The following is a 16,216-nucleotide window of genomic DNA, read 5'->3' as shown; positions in this document are numbered from 1 at the left end:
CACCTAAGTCCCATTGACTAAGCCTAAATACCTTTGTAAATCCAGCCTATAGTTCTTTTTTTAATTTAAATTAATTAAATTTTGGCCTTAGATCAGTGCGCAACTCGTATTGACCAATAATATTCAAAACTGTAGTGGGTGAACTCAATCCATTGATTCCCCATTGGCAATTGCATGCTTGTATCTGCAGGCAGAATTTGCCTTTATTTGTGTTTAAAGCTGCCTGCTACTATGTTAATTAACATTGCACAATACTAATGAAAGATAAATTGGGTTCCCTTCAGCTGTGTACAGGTTTCAACAGCTTGAGTCACATTTCAGATCTATGATTTCATATTAAAAATGTATACCTGTCAAGGCCACATTTTCAAAATGCCTCCAAAAATGTGTGTGCAAACTGTGCCATTTCCATGTGCAAAAAGTGCATTTGCAGATGCAATATTTGCACATTAAATTTGAGCCATTTCAGGTGTAATTTGGATGGATGTGCGCATTTTTCATGCACAGGGACTGATTCTGATGTAAAGGAGCTGTAACTGAGGATCAGGCCCATGGTTACAGAAGCTGACTTTAGGATTGTATCTGTACTGATTTAAAACTAAATTAACTGAAAACGGATAATATTTTCCTCCCTTTCTAAGCTGTGGTTCCCAATTAAAACAACAAGTTATACAGTGTAGCAACCTGCATGGAATTTGGAGGGAGAAGCACAGGCTGCAGGAGAGAAGCATTCTGAGCAGGCACCAGGAGTCAGTCTGTGTACACATGGCTAGAATGCTAGTCACAGTTGCAGAATCTCTATAAATAGGTGCTTTAATGAAGAACCCATTTAGTTTTACAAGCATGTAATTCTCTCGTGGAGTTACCCAGCGCACACAACATGAAGCACGGATTGCCTCTATTCCAGCAATAGCATGGTGAATCCCTAACTACTACACCTAAGATCCTGTCTCACATTGCCCTTCTGGGTAGGAATAATTGATTGATTATTTTCAAAATATGGTGTAATTCACCCCTTTATGCCTGAATCACAAAAACTAATTCTCAGAAATGTTCTTAATGATTTAGTTTATCTTCAGGTTGGTACTCACTTCCAAACTGGTGCTGGATCTAGAGGACTTTTTGATAGGATCTTCTGATTCCCAGGTAGTGTTGGTTACGCCGCAAGTTTTTGGGCCTTCAACATCTTCCAGGTTTTCATATTTAAAGACTGCATGTTCCTCGCTGTCTGTGAGCTTCAGGGGTTGGATAAGGTATCTTTGACCATGGGTCTTGAAATATCCTCTGTGAAACATTTTTTTAAACCCCTCAGATTAGAATGAAGGTGAGATCTTTGAGAATCCATAGGATTTTATCAGAATAATAAGGACTCACGTTTGTGGAGTACTTTTCTCCCCTAGTATAAGGATCACACTACACACCGGTGTAATGGTACATAGTAGAATTTTAACAGCCCTCAAATACAGTACACAACAGGAAGTAAAAAATGCCATGAAAAACTGAAATTCTAGGGGAAATTAGGTTAGAAAAGTAAAACTACTCAAACTGGAATTAAGCCAGTGGAACAGAATTCTGTTCATGACTTTTATACAGATGAGCTCTGACCGGAAAATGGAATTTTGATTCCATGGGAAATTTGATATTTTGGCATTTGTGTTCATCCTAATTCAAGAAGAAAAGATTAAAATTGTGCAGAACTTTTCATTTCAATATTTTAATTGGAAATGTCAAAATGTTTTGTTTTGACATTTGTGATCAAAACAAAATTTTGTCACATTCCGAAATCAGAAGGTTTCATTTCTGTGTGTTAACCTGAAACAAAACATTCTGACAGAGAATTCTGCTGAAATCAATCTTTCCCCCTAGAAAATTTCTGTGTGGATGAAACCTCATTTTCTGATGGAACAATATTCCTTTTAAAATTGTTTGACTAATGTTCCCAGCCCTTCAAATTGAATGGAATCTTTAATAGTTACAAAAGGATAGATTTTTGAATTGATTGTCTTGTGCAAAAGACTGAATCTCCATCAACACAGCTCCATATTCAAGCACTGGTTTAGCATTGAATGAGAAGATTCAGCACGTCCTGCTGAATCATCAACATAACTTCCTACAGCACATCGGTGTTCCTTTAGTTTCCTATCTAGTATTAGAACCAGAGTGAAAATATGCAGTTGTACTCCCTCCAAACAATTGCTGATACCCTCTGGCTTTTTCTTTTCTTTTTCCCTTTTCTTTATAAACAGTTTTCTTCAGGAGATCTGTAGGATAACTACTCAGACCCATTCTCATAGTGATTTCACCCTTATAAAGCTAAACTTTTGAGATCTTACTGATTCATAGCACTGGCTGCAACTGTGACTGTAAATAAAGAGCAAGTGAACAAAAAGTCTTGTAGATTAAAAAGTACATTCATGTATCATTTCACCATGAAGACCATTAGCTACAATCTTACTTCAAACCACTGCAGGCACTGATGCTTGCTTCTGAGTCATTATCGTTTTGGATGTGACCGTCATAAAAACAGTGGTCCTGTTAGGAAGCAATGATAAATTGTCATATTGGGCCAGATCTTCAGCTGGTGTGAACTGGCTTAGCTCCAATTACATCTGTAGCATTATGTCATATTACATTATCGGTGGATATGTCCCATTTGGAGAAGATTTTTCTCCGAATATTGTAGTTTTTGTTTTATATCAAATCTGAGTTATGGTGTTCTGGTCAGAAAGGAGACTGGTACCCTCTCCACCATCCACTTTAATTGTCTATGCTTTCAAAAGGAAATTATGACCTGTGGTACCTCCTGCTTGAAATGGAAATGGAGGGTGACAATTCCCAGGTCAGTTACAGCAGCTCTGTTGTTGGTCTGTTGGCACAAAGATGCCCTAACTTTGGCAAGTCTAACCAGCATAGGCTTTCTCCTCCATAGAAGAATCTTCCAGTGGATTACAGCTGCCAAGTTTATTTGCCTTCTGTTGCCCTGATTCAGCAAAGCACTTTTTCATGTACTTGACTATAAACATGTGTTTCTCATGTTCTCAAAGTTAAGCATGTGCTTAAATGTGGAATAGGGTAGGATTACCCCTGTATTTAAAGTTAAGCACATGCATAAGTGCTTTGCAGAATCAGGGGTTATGTTCTTTCAGTATGATGCCAATGCAGGAAACCACTTAATTATGTGCTTAACTTTAACATGACTAAGTCCTGTCAAGTCCCATTGAAGCTAAGAATATGCTTAAAAGTGAACATGTGCTTGAGGATAAAATTTTCAGATGTCCAGGTGATTTAAGAACCTAAATTCCAATAGAGCCAAGTGGGTTCAATGGGATGCCTAACTCACTTGGGTGCTTTTGAAAATGTTACCCTAACTACTTTCTTGAATACGGGCTTGTGAAATGGCATTTAAACCCACATACAAATGTACTTCTTTTATTGCTCATGGATGCTGGGTTTCACATTACGGTTTAACAGCCATTCATCACGATATGTCAGCTTCTTTACAATGAAAGAGTCATTGACGAAAGGAACATTATTAGAGAAAATAATAAACAATTGCTGTACACTTCATGCTGATGCAAGGTAAGCTGAAAAATGTTTAACCACAGAGCAGTATGAGCAAAGCTGGAATTCCTCAGTCATAAAGCGTATCAGATGTCTGTGCAGCATGCCTTGTTTGGAATAATCTTTAACCAAATGCAAACTTCCATTTGGTGAGAGAAATAAATAGAACAATGAGGCATGGCCTCTGTAATATTTGAAATGCAGAAATAAATATTCTTTGTCCTGGAGAAGGCAAGAGTAACAATAGAAATTTGGATGGGTAAAATCTGTGTAAGGACTTCAGGATTTAAGAAGAGGAATCCTGAAGTCCTTACACAGATTTTACCCATCCAAATTTCTATTGTTACTCTTGCCTTCTCCAGGACAAAGAATATTTATTTCTGCATTTCAAATTGTAATTGTTTAAAAAAAATACAATGAACAATGGCTTAAAATAGGGGAGTTTTGTAGTTCAGTGGGTTAAGACCCACAGACATACAGTTAATTAAAAAAAAACAGAACTTGTACAGTGACTGCCTTTGTGCTTATAACTGAGTAACTGATTGGTCATGGTCCAAGGAAGCCATCCGGTATAACCTGTAATACATTTTAATGCATCTGCTGTGTGGGTGGGAGGCAGGGTAAGTGTGTGAGTGAAGGTGTGTTTATCTGAGTTCATGATCTCACTGAGATTAGGCTCGTTAAATGAATAACATTACTCCTTTTGTGAAACTAAGTTATGCATACAGAGCCATAGAATGTTTAGTCTCAATGGGCCCCATTCCCTTTCCTCTGGGAATTCTACCAGGTTGGGAGATGTGTTCATAAGCTATAGACATGAAAAATGTTTTCTTTGTTATAAAGAAAGCTATGGTTCGGATTCTCAAGTGGTGTAAATCAGTGCAGTTCCATTGAGGTCAAGAAACACAACCTCATTCACTCATTCATGAAGGCGAGTGAAGCTATGTCAATTTATACAAGTTTAGGATCTGGACCTATATCTTCCATTAAAGAGTGGATTGTGCTGTTGCTAATATGCCGGTGAATCCCCCATGGAACACCATGTGATTACAGATTTGTAGAAGAGCCTTCGTATGTTACCTTGATCTGAGGACTTGTTGTCACTTCTCGACCCTCATGTGAGTAATGAGTTTCAGAGTAGTCCTTGGCAAATAGATCCCTGGAAAGAATACAATGGGCCTGTTATTCCAGCTAATAATGATGCTAGAGTAATCAAGGGAAGAAGTAATTACATAATGAGCTTCAAACCATTTTTTAAACACTAGTATGCATAGTGTTGTTATTTTTAGCATCAAAAGCCTAGAGAATTAAGGCCGCTGAACAGTTAGGCCTCTTCACAACCCTTATCCAAACAAAGAGAGACTTCTAAAGTCAAACCAAAGCCTATTCATTGTATTAATATAAAATAACTTCCTGAGAGTACAAGACTATACCATTTTTAAATACATACACAGGCCTGATTCTTTCTTGGGTAGTCATTTGTGCCAGTTCGAAGTGAATGTGAAACGCTACTATTCTGATGTGTTAGTGCTTTCCACCCACTTTGACTAACATGCAGAGCAATGGAAGATCTGGCTCATCTATGTACAACACACACACACATATATAGAGATTGATCAATACTTTCCATTATTACCCTCTGTTTCCAGTTATTTACAACTTTGTCAAACTTTCCCCAGTGGGGATGAAATTGTCCATACTTGGTTTGTAGTTGAGGCTGATTTTTTTTTTCACTGTAAGTCTATCTACATTTAGAAAGACATACATATAGGTGTAGATACTGAAATAGTAAAACACTAAATATGTGGACATGATATCCCTGGAATACGTTCTTTTAATTCAGCAACCACTGAATACACTGCATTCATTTTGCATTCTGCCTTGCTTGCATGCACGCTGATCACCAGTGGCTCAATCTTGCAAGTTTCTGAGCGCTCTGGTCCCAATCCACAAAAGCACTGAAACAGATGCTTAATTTAAAGCAACCAGAGCAGTCCCACAGAAGTCAGTCATGAATTGGGGCCCAATTCACTTCAGCTAGTACTAATGTTCCAAACCTCTATGAGCAAGTTCGATGGGTCACCATATTTTTAAAGAAAGGAAGCTAACACAGAAAGGCTTCCCAATTCCTCTTCCTCTGCTCCCTTCAAATAGTTTGATTAGATTAAAACAGGGACTAACATTTGTTTCTGTTTCTGTTTCTATTTCTGATTGATTGCCACTTTAAGAAATAGTTACACAATCTTTAAAAACACGCCACTTAAAACGTACCTAAATTGACACAACATCAAACATAAAGAATTCAAAAGACACACCCAGCCAATGCAAAATAATGATTACACGTTATTTCATGTTTGCGCTGAATGGTCCGATAGTGTTCTGCTATTCTCTGTTTTGTATTATAGCCTCTTCTCTATGTACCTTGCATATACTATATGTATAGACTAAGCTCCTTAGGCCAGGATGCGTTTCTTATTTTGCAATATTAATTGAGAACCCAGTAAGATTTAGAAGTCTGATCACTTGTAAAATGTCAGGATGACTTCTTCTTATTACTATTAAAATATTTTCCAATGTGAGAGCGCCTACACACCTGCAAACAGGAATCAAAGCTCCACTGCATTAGGCAAAGAACAAACATAACACAAAGACAACCCCGACACACAAATCTTATAATCTAGGATTTAGACAATAAACAACAGGTTAATTTAGACCAATAAGTAGGAGTGAGAGAGCAAAGTTAACAGTAAAGGCAGGTATGATTTCATAAATGGGCAGTAATAGTCTGTCTATCTACCTATCGCATTTTAATAATTTCTTCCTTATGAGGATCTCAGGATTCTTTACAAATGTAAATACACAATATCCCTGAAAGTCAGTCAGTATTATTATCGCCAATTTACATATAAGGAAACTGAGGCATGGACAGGTGATCACAAGTCATATTTGCTGCAGCCAAAGTTTTCAAATCCAACAGAAAGCAGCAGGAGCTGCAGGAATGTCATTACAATCACAGCAAATGTCATATATCTGTTTTGGAGTTGTGGCATGCTAGCCAGGCTCTGCTATAGTGCCACTGATTCTATTCTATTCTATTAAGGCTCTTATTCTGCTGCCATCACTATGATATCTGAGAGTTAAAATTTCAAATACACCTATCTCTTAGGACCCTAAGTCCCATTTGCTTTTAGAAACTGTATCCTGAGTGCTTTATAGTACCTTTTTCCAGTGACATGGGTGATAGTGATTATGTTATAAGAAAAGAAAGTGAACTTACTTATTTTTTTCTAGATGAAGTATCACTTTCTCGCCGTTGACTTTAATTTCATATTGCATCCTGTCGTCATATCTTGCCTGCAAATATTTGAGTGTTATAATGTCGATAGCAGTAAGCACCAGCCTCACTGTGAATTTACTGGTCTTGAGATGCCAACACCAACTCCCCCACGACAATAAACTCGCTGGCAGTTCTAGACTAAGCATCAGTTTTTAAATGACGTTAATAAATTGAACTCTAAAATCTAAAGTCTGCTCTCAAAGGTACATGTACAGCTCTGCTGACTTCCATAGGAGACTCTACTTCACTTAAGACCCAATTCTGGAAAGCACTCGAGCACATGCTTAACTTGAAGCATGTGAATAATCCTATCCCTATTCATCTATGCACCTAAGCATGATCTTAACTTTAAGCATTTGAATTGTCTTAGCTGAACTCAGTGGTATGTTATATCCCTTTCCCCTACCCTTTGTCTGTCTTGTCTATTTAGATTGTAAACTTTTCAGGGCAGGGACCATCTATTACTCAGTTTATGCAGTGCCTAACACAATAGGCACTTGGTGGATCACTAGGCTCTATCTCAATAATAGTAATAATTATTAAAGTGCTTAAAGTTAAGCATGTGCTTATGCTCTCCTGTGTTGGGGCCTTTATCCATAGATCTCAAGGTACTTTATAAAGGACAGCAAGTCTCACTGCCCCATTTGACAGATGGAGAAAGAGAGGCCAAGAGAAGTTAAGTGACTTACTCAACATCCCCCAGCAGGTTGGTGGCAGAGCTAGAAGTAGAACTCTGTCCTGAACCCTACCCACTGATTTGTTCCACCTCCACCCAAAGGTAGATTGAAGGATGTGGCTGTGCTGCATATTTTGGATCTAAAACTCAACACCCCGGAATGCTAGGTGCTTCTGCTCTACTGTTTTCCACTATCCACCGACCTCTACTTTTGAGCAAAAAGTGCCACTAATGCCAACGAATGAGTTGGTTTACACTGTGAATAAACGTATCGTTATGAACTAGGAGGAGACTCACCAATCACATTTAGACTTTGCCACTTACTTTTACTGTGTGATTATCACGGCCTGCCCTTGCAGGGGAATGGATTCAATAGTCTAGTTATTCTGTTCCATTAGTATGATCTGATGTCTGGATCTAACTTATCTTGAAAGTTAAGTACACTCTGACCCAAGACAAAACTATCCCATTCCCATGCTAACAAATAAAAAATGCCTCCTTTATTACCCCATTGTTGGGATTTTGGTTTCCTGCTACATCTCTTTTATGTAACGTGTGTAGTTTGTGTGGATATATCACTTCGTAGTCCTTCACCCCAGGTAATTCCCTTCGTGCAGTCCCTAGGGGAAACAAAAAGATTTGTCAAAACAAATGTATTTATTTTTTTAAATTCCACAGTTTCTAAATGCTGTATCATTTTATTTAATTTTCATGCATTTCATAGAATCATATTCTAGCACTGCACAGTTTTTATACCAACACGTTGGGCCAGATTTTCAAGATGTCACCTTTACTTTTGCATTCACTGTTTTGCAACTGATGCAGGTGAGGTCAGGTGGTTCTGTAGAGTTAATGATCACCAGACTCTATTACAGAAAGTTGTGCAAATTAACAAAGAATTCCTCCTGTATGGTAGGTAAGTAAGTTTACAGTATTCATGGGTAGTTGGGACTGGGAGCAATCTCAGATTAATTCTTTAGAGATATTTTCAACTAGTCTTTTCACAGAAATAGTTCCAGTTAATCCTCCTCCTGTAGCATGTTTCACCTATTATATCTTACTGGGTGTGATTATGTGCATGCGATAGTTGAAAACTTTTCTCTCTCCTGCTTTTTATTGTCTTCTTTTTCTCTCCTTTTGTTCAGTCCTCTCCTACTCCCGCTTTTTATTGGGGTTTTATATAGGAATATGGAATATGTCTAGTTCCTTATGAGAACACTTCATACCAGCTGTTTTGTGATCAATATAGTTGTGTACAAGGACATTTGTAGGAGAAAGAGGGGTTCATAGATTTTAAAGCCAGAAGGGATCATTACAATCAGCTAATCTGGCTTCCTGCATAATACAGTCCAAGTGATGTTGGCCACAGGAAGGAATTGTAAGAGATGGCAGGAGTGATATCAGACCCTTAGACTGAGGGTGTGCCCATCATTGGTTGATTGGATTCATAATCTGTGTTTGTGGTTAGCTCCTCAGCTGCTGCTAGAATATCCAGGGACAGCAACAGCCATATTGGCTTTTTTCTCATCTTCAGCCGGCCAAGAGGTTGCAGCTATCTCTTCTAGAAGCAGAATTGGTGACCACCATGTTTCCTTAGAACTGAGCTTCCATATTGCATTCTTCATGCAGAAACTATACCCAGTCCATAGCATAAGCAGTTGGGCGCCACATGGTGCTGAATCCAAATGCAACACTGGATTGTGCGGCCAAAATGTTCAAAAGTGACTAGTGATTTTTTGGTGCCTTGGATTTTGGGTGTCCAATCTGCAACAACCTTAGAGCGCCTGATTTTCATTAAGGACTAAGCAGACATGCTCTGAAAATCAGGCCCTGCTAAAACATCTGTCTCAAGTTGGGCATTGGACACTAGTCTCTCTTGAAAATTTAGCCAGAACTCATTAATAGCCTGGGCTGAGACTGCACCTTTCACTTGAGGATGTCAAAACACTTTCCATGCATGGTTAATTCTCATAACACCAGAGTGAGACAGGTATTTTTATTAGCTCTATTTTATAGGCATAGAAAGGATAAATAAGTTGCATAGTGAGTCAGTGGCAGAGCTGAGACTAAACCCCAAGAGGCTAGATGGCTAGGCATGTGTTCTAACCATTTTTCTCTGCCCCTCTTCACTTGAGTAAGTTGGAAAATTTCCATCAAAATGTCCTTTTTTCCTATGGAAAATGGCTTGTCAATTAAACAGAAATTTTTGCCAAAAAAGTTCTGGTTTTGTCCAAAAAAAAAAGAGTTTTCACTGAAAACCTGAAAACCTGAATCTTTGTATGCCAAACTCAGAAAAATTTCAGAGGGAACTATCATAGGGAAAAAATTCATTTAAAAGACCACATACAGGTGCTTGCATACTAGAAGTATGAGTTGGCAGAATATGGATATTTTATCCACCAAAGCGTATGTATTAGTATGGCCACTGGATTGGACAAATCTCATTCATTAACTCCTCTTGAGGCTATTTAAATGTTCTACAGATTCACACAAAAGCACTGTAGATATCCAAGACCAAAGTGAGTTAAATGCCAAAAGGCCCTGAGGCTATGAAACTTTGGTAATGACTGACTGACAGCACACTTCACTGTGAACAGATGTGCACAGCACTAATCATCATGCCAGAATACAAGCAAACCAGTTAGGTAACCAGAGAGCCTCATGGTTAGTCAGTACATCAGCATGTGCACATTTTGCAATACCCAGTAGTTGTTTCCTGTGCCATTATTGCGTGGGAGAGCTGCAGTCTGTATTAAGGGTCAGATTGTACCTTGATAGGCACCTGCCCACACTGGGGGCATTTCAGAGCTGCATCAACTCAGCGTTAGCTTGCGGGTGGATAGTTCTTTGGGGCAGGTGCATCCGGCTGTCACAGGGGCTAGTGAGTGGGTGGGGATTGTGTTAAGGAAGGTGCAGCAAGCTACCCTTCTCCCCTCCCTCTTTCCCCCCCCCCCCCAGTGCATCTGGCTATCTTCACTGGTGGGTGTGCAGATGGGAGCAGGACCATAGCTCTTTTTGGGTGGATTACAACCAGATGGATGATAGCAAGGAATTGACCATGGGCTGAGGAGGGCCTGGGGGTTTCAATTGTACCTTCTCTGTGCGGAGCTGGCTCCTCATTCCTTTTCTTGCTCCCCTTGTGCTATCATGATCTGGCCCTAATCATGTTGCCAGTGCTCTTTTGCCAGTGTGTGTCTTCTGTCCAGGGGCGGCTCCAGGCACCAGCATGCCAAGTGCGTGCTTGGGGCGGCAAGCCACTAGGGGCGCTCTGCCGGTTGTCGCCAGCCTGCCTGCTGTCCTTGGGGTGGCAAAATGCCTAGAGCCTCCCCTGCTTCTGTCCTACCTGAAGAGCAAAATTCTTCTCTCAGGGCTCTCAAATCTCTATTGGGTATAATGCTGAGCTTAGGGTAGGAGAGCGAATTGCATTTCAGATGGGCATTGTGGATTTGGCTGTGGGAGCTCAGTCCTTCTTAAATTATTAGCTAAGCCTGTAGCTCTGGCTATATGTGATTTTGCTTCTAGATCCCTCTGTTACATTCGACAAACTCAGACCTAGGAGCAGTGCACAGAAGAAAGACTGGGACAGAGCATCTGTTCCAAGGCGCATGAGTGGTTTTTGAAAAATCTGACCTATTTCATGTTAACAGGCTAATTTTGTGATTGTTTCCGAGTGGGAGGAATATAAATAGAATATACGCTCAGGCTGCAGAGGATATGTGGCACCTGTGTGTCTTTTATAGACTAGTGCCAGCTAATGTCTGTTTACTCTAAATATTATTCCATCATGCTGTACACCGGCCTCTGCTGAGTAACCCCATGATCTTAACCATGGGCGCCCTCCTCCAACCTTCTGTACAACCCCTGTATTGCATTATATCGGAGGCCCCAATGCAAGACAGCACTTAGGCGCATACTTAGCTGTAAGTCCAATGGGACTTAGGCACATGCTTAAGTGTTGTCCTAAATAGAAATGCTTTCCTGAATCCGGGTCTAACTTAGTTTTTAATCTCTTTGCAGCAGAGAACTTGTATATATTGGGTAGCATCTAGCATACCATTAGGTACGATTAACATATTACCTAATAGCTGTAACAGACCAGTTGCATAGGGGTCTTCTGAGATAGTTCCTTCAGGAAGAACTTGATTGTTCTGGATTGCTACTGATTCCTGTGTGATGTTGATCATTACTAGACATATATATGTGGGTATATACACGAGTCCATCTATCTTCCTATCCCAGGTGGCTGCTGTGCATCTGTTACTCCTGTATTATTTCCATCTACCATGATCTCCTCTTTAACAAGCTTTGAGATAGCAGAAGCCATATGACTGATGCACTGGACCAGTGGTTCTCAAACTGTGGGTCGAGACCCCAAAGTGGGTCGGGGCCAGGGCTGGTATTAGACTTGCTGGAGCCAGGGCCAAAGTCTGAGCCCAACCATGCAGGGCCGAAGCCTGAGTGCTTCAGCCCTGGGTGGCGGGGATCAGGTTACAGGCCCCCTGCCTGTGACTGAAGCCTTGGGCTTGGGCTTTGCCCACCTCAGGGTGGCAGGGCTCAGGCTTTGGACCCCCTTCCTGGGATCCGGTCATAATTTTTGTTGTCAGAAGGGGGTTGCAGTGCAATAAAGTTTGAGAACCCCTGGTATAAACTATTCCAGAGAAGATCTAGCTTTGTGTCTTCTGGACACTATTCTATATCCACAGAACAAACAGCTCAGCTAAAACTGCTGACATTTATTCACTTTATGAAGCAATCAGAAATAGCCGCACAATGGAAGGGAAGGCCCCTTTATCATTCCCAGCAGAAAGAGGATGCACCTGGCCCCAGAGTGTTCTGGGCCAATGGGTAATATGTCTCCTAGTTTTTGCATTGCTGCTGCTAGAAGCAGCTGCCAGGCTGAGAAAATATTTAGTAGCCAAAAATGTTCTCTTATGCTGCCTTCTGAGCAATATTAGCCATTGCGTTGCAAAGTGATCCGAATGTAAATGGCTGTACAGTGCCCACTACATCAGGTATGGAACAATGACTAGTACTGGTACCACTGAGGTTCAGTCTATCCTAGCTGCTGGATCTGGATCAGAGTATTATGGTTACTCTGCACCTGTTAGATCTCCATATCCCTATAGCTTCTTTGTCACCAATCCAGAACTGAGTCATGAAATATTATCTAATATCTATGGTAACAGCTGCTCTCGTTTTCCAAGCTGCTCTTGTTCCCTCATCCTCTAATCCAGCGGTTCTCAAACTGTGGGTCAGGACCCCAAAGTGGATCACGACCCCATTTTAATGGGGTTAACAGGTTTGGAGTTAGACTGTCTGGGGCCCAGGGCTGAAGCCCAAGCCCGAATCCCACTGCCTGGGGTCAGACTTCGGCTTCAGCTGTGGGAGGCGGGGCTCAGGTTACAAGCTCCATGCCTGGGGATGAAGCCCTGGGGTTTCAGCTTTGGCCCCCCCGCTTGGGTGGGCTCATGCTTCAGTCCCCCCTCCTGGGGTCATGTAGTAATTTTTGTTGTCAGAATGGGGTTGAAGTTCAATGAAGTTTGAGAACCCCTGCACTGGACTACAGCCACTCTCCTGTTTTGGACAGATCACGCCCAGTGTGGATCATACACTAGTACCAGTGTGATGTGGTGTGCAAGCTCTTGATATCCCTGTCTGGAGCATGGAGACATGTCCAGAATCCATTAGGATCACTAGAGTGAGAGGGCATTAGGATGTGCAGAACTAGAATCTGGGTCTGGGGCTCCTGGGTCCAAATTGGAATGAAAACCAAAAAAAACCAGTTTTCCCCCAAAATGATTGTTGGGGGGGGGGGACGACAGACATTGTTTTGGGCCATTCAGAGCATTTCATTGTGTTTAAAGTTGAAATGTTTTCTTCTGATTTTTGACTTTTTAAAATGTTATACTGTATCATAATTTATAATATAAACTAAAATATATTTTGTAATGAAAAGTCATTTCAATGCATACCTTCAAAATGCTTTGTTCTGAAAAGGTCAAAACGCTTCATTTCAACTTTTGTTTTTGAAAAATGGAAACTTAGTTAAAATTGACACATTCCCATGGAAAGTTTCTATTTCAATGACGTTTTTGACCTGCTGTGGCTGGTGGTATTTGAAATGGACTGGGCAAAGCACTGGAAAATGTGCCGGAGGTAGGGAACATACATGTACATGATGGAGGTGGCAGGAGAGACATCTTAGATGACCCAAATGGCCTTTTTCCATCTTCCCTTGTGCACGTGGATATGTTGTATGTCTGTCTGTATAGTAGTGAAGTATGTGGTAGAGGTATTGTGGTAGTGAAGAGCTTACTAAGTGTAAGAAGAGTTTTTCAACTTCTGCACATGAAGAATATCAGTGTATCACGACCTGATTTTCAGAGGTGCTCGCACATGTGACTTCCCTTGAAGGTGTTCAGAGTCCCTGAAAATCAGATTCTGTCCTATGAGACATAAGCCCCCTTTAATCCTGTTGCATGGGGGTGAATTTCACCCTAAGGGGCAAATTTTCAAGGGTTCAGCACCTACATTTGGGACCAGAATTTCAAAAATAGGTCAGCTCCTATTTTAATCACATAAATAAATGCCAGGTTTTCCTAAGAGCTCAGGACCCAGCATCTCCCATTGTGACACTTGTAGATAGATTTTTCAAAAGAGCTCGGCACTCAACGAATGTTACTTTCTATGGGTCTGATTTTGCAGCTACTCCATTTGAGAAGTACTTCCTTATGTAAATAGTTTCAGTGAAATCAATGGGTCTCTTCAGTGAATAATGTGAGTGAGCACTAATCAGAGAGTATGAGTTCCTGAAACAGCCCCTAGCTTGGCTTTGTCTAGAATAGGAAAAGTGGTTGAGTGTTGTTACTAAAATTAACCTAACCAAAATTTCCTATTGCAGATTCAGGGTAACGCCTTTAGCTTGATTTTTAGCAAGTCAAATTACAGCCTTGGTTGCTCAAGTTAGGTTGGGTTTAGCTAGGTAGCCTGATCTAAACCTGACCTTTTCTCTAGTCAAGACAAGCCTTACAGTTTAATACCTTTGGTATGTATTTCATATGAGGATTTTTATCTACAAGATTCTGGGTGTGTTAAGTAGGCAGTTATATTTTGTTCTGTTTCTAATAGTTTTTCTAGAGTCAGTTCTTCAGAGTGAATGTACGGTCATCTTGTTTTGCTTCAGGCATGATTTTAACTCAGTTTTTTCTGAGCAAGAAATGGATTCTGGATCTGTTACAACAAGTAAAAAATTGGTGATAAAGCATAAATAAATACCTCAATTTCCCAACCATCTTAAATCAGGAATTAACACCGCTAGTTAGTGTGGCTCTACATATAGGAATTAAATCTCTTTGATCAAGATATATAAAGTCTCAAGGGGAAGATTTTCAGAACTCTTCACAAGAAAATGCATATAATTCCATACACAAATGTGTTTAATTCTGTACATAATATGTGTGTGCACTGAAAACAATTACATGTCCAAGTGACCATGAATTGCATGTGCAAATGTGTGTATATTTGTGCATGTCGTGGTCTGAAAATCTGCTCCTGATTCAAATAGCAAGCAAGCAAGAATACACTCAAAAACTAATGTGTGGCACCTCATATAGAATACGGTTAAATAATTATACATACTTAATATTGGGAAGGACTTAATATATAATTATTTAATCATATTCTGGGTGATGTCAAGATATTATCCTGGTGCTGCATAAATATATGTTTATCGTTCTATTTCAATTGCAAGTAGATGACTGTTCCTTTAATTCCAATAAAAAAAAATTATAATTCAAATGTTGTAAAAGCAACAAATTAGCCAAGTTGAATAAATTCTCTCACAATTGTCAAAAAATGGCTTTCTCACTTCCTCAGAACAAACTTGTTCCAAGTCTTGAGTTAATCTGTGTCCAGTTTAGTCAATCGGGTAAATATTTCTTTACTAATCTGCCTTTCTTGAGAATTTTAATGATTACTTTTTAACTTTAGTAGTGAAACAAAAACCTCTATATTCAGCAACGCCATTGTCTTCAAGTGACTTCATCTGGTGTGAGTACAACAAATGCAATCATGGTTCTTCAGTATCAGCCACCTGTTGTTAATTAAAAGCTCACAAAAGCTATAGAAACTTATCAGTCACTACTTGGCAGCGATTTGATAAAAGGGGAAAAAACTTACCTCGATGTTGAGAAAGGAGCAAAACTGTAGAAATCAGAAGTACTTTAATCATGTCAGCTAAGCCAGAAAAGCGGTCTCCTTGATTTGAGAAAGACTGGGCTCTAGCTTCTTCCTACTTTAACCTGCCCTGCCTTCTGCAGTGAAGGAGGGAGACTGGGTCCTTCGGCTTTATTCTTGTTCCTACATGAGGAAGTGTTTACTAAAGGTGTTGCACAATTTTCAAGTTACAGCAATGCCACTGCATGCGGAAGTTACTGCTAGTTAGTTGGTGTCACTTGAATTGTGATATATTGATTGCTTCTTTCAAGTGATTTCACAGAGCTACTGCCTATTGCCAAAGGGACTGGAATTGTCCGAAGGCTCTTTTTGTTTAGCCTGGACCTGGCTGGTAGAAAACAGACATGGCTGCTTACAATGCAGGGAGCTTTTCTTTCTATGCCGTTAGAGTTGGGATTATATGTATG

At 40.1% G+C, this 16,216-nt stretch overlaps 1 protein-coding gene across 1 annotated transcript in view; it reads right to left on the bottom strand.

The window, feature by feature from the left end:
* Positions 1 to 15,880, bottom strand: part of LOC123365104 (zinc metalloproteinase-disintegrin-like NaMP) — a 44,356-nt gene extending 28,476 nt beyond the window's left edge. The window contains exons 1-6 of the mRNA XM_045007746.1: positions 15,753 to 15,880; positions 8,082 to 8,194; positions 6,839 to 6,915; positions 4,642 to 4,720; positions 2,456 to 2,532; positions 1,092 to 1,284 (exon numbers count right to left, since the gene is read on the bottom strand). Coding sequence (XP_044863681.1) covers positions 1,092 to 1,284; positions 2,456 to 2,532; positions 4,642 to 4,720; positions 6,839 to 6,915; positions 8,082 to 8,194; positions 15,753 to 15,804 — 591 coding nt within the window. The 5' untranslated portion in view covers positions 15,805 to 15,880. The remainder of the gene's footprint in view (positions 1 to 1,091; positions 1,285 to 2,455; positions 2,533 to 4,641; positions 4,721 to 6,838; positions 6,916 to 8,081; positions 8,195 to 15,752) is intronic.
* Between the last annotated feature and the right edge of the window lie 336 nt (positions 15,881 to 16,216).

The sequence above is a fragment of the Mauremys mutica genome, chromosome 2 (genome assembly GCF_020497125.1).
Source record: "Mauremys mutica isolate MM-2020 ecotype Southern chromosome 2, ASM2049712v1, whole genome shotgun sequence".
In the NCBI taxonomy this organism is placed as follows: domain Eukaryota; kingdom Metazoa; phylum Chordata; order Testudines; family Geoemydidae; genus Mauremys; species Mauremys mutica.
The sequence above is the reverse complement of the archived record's forward strand: the minus strand, read 5'-3'. Positions and strand labels throughout refer to the sequence as shown.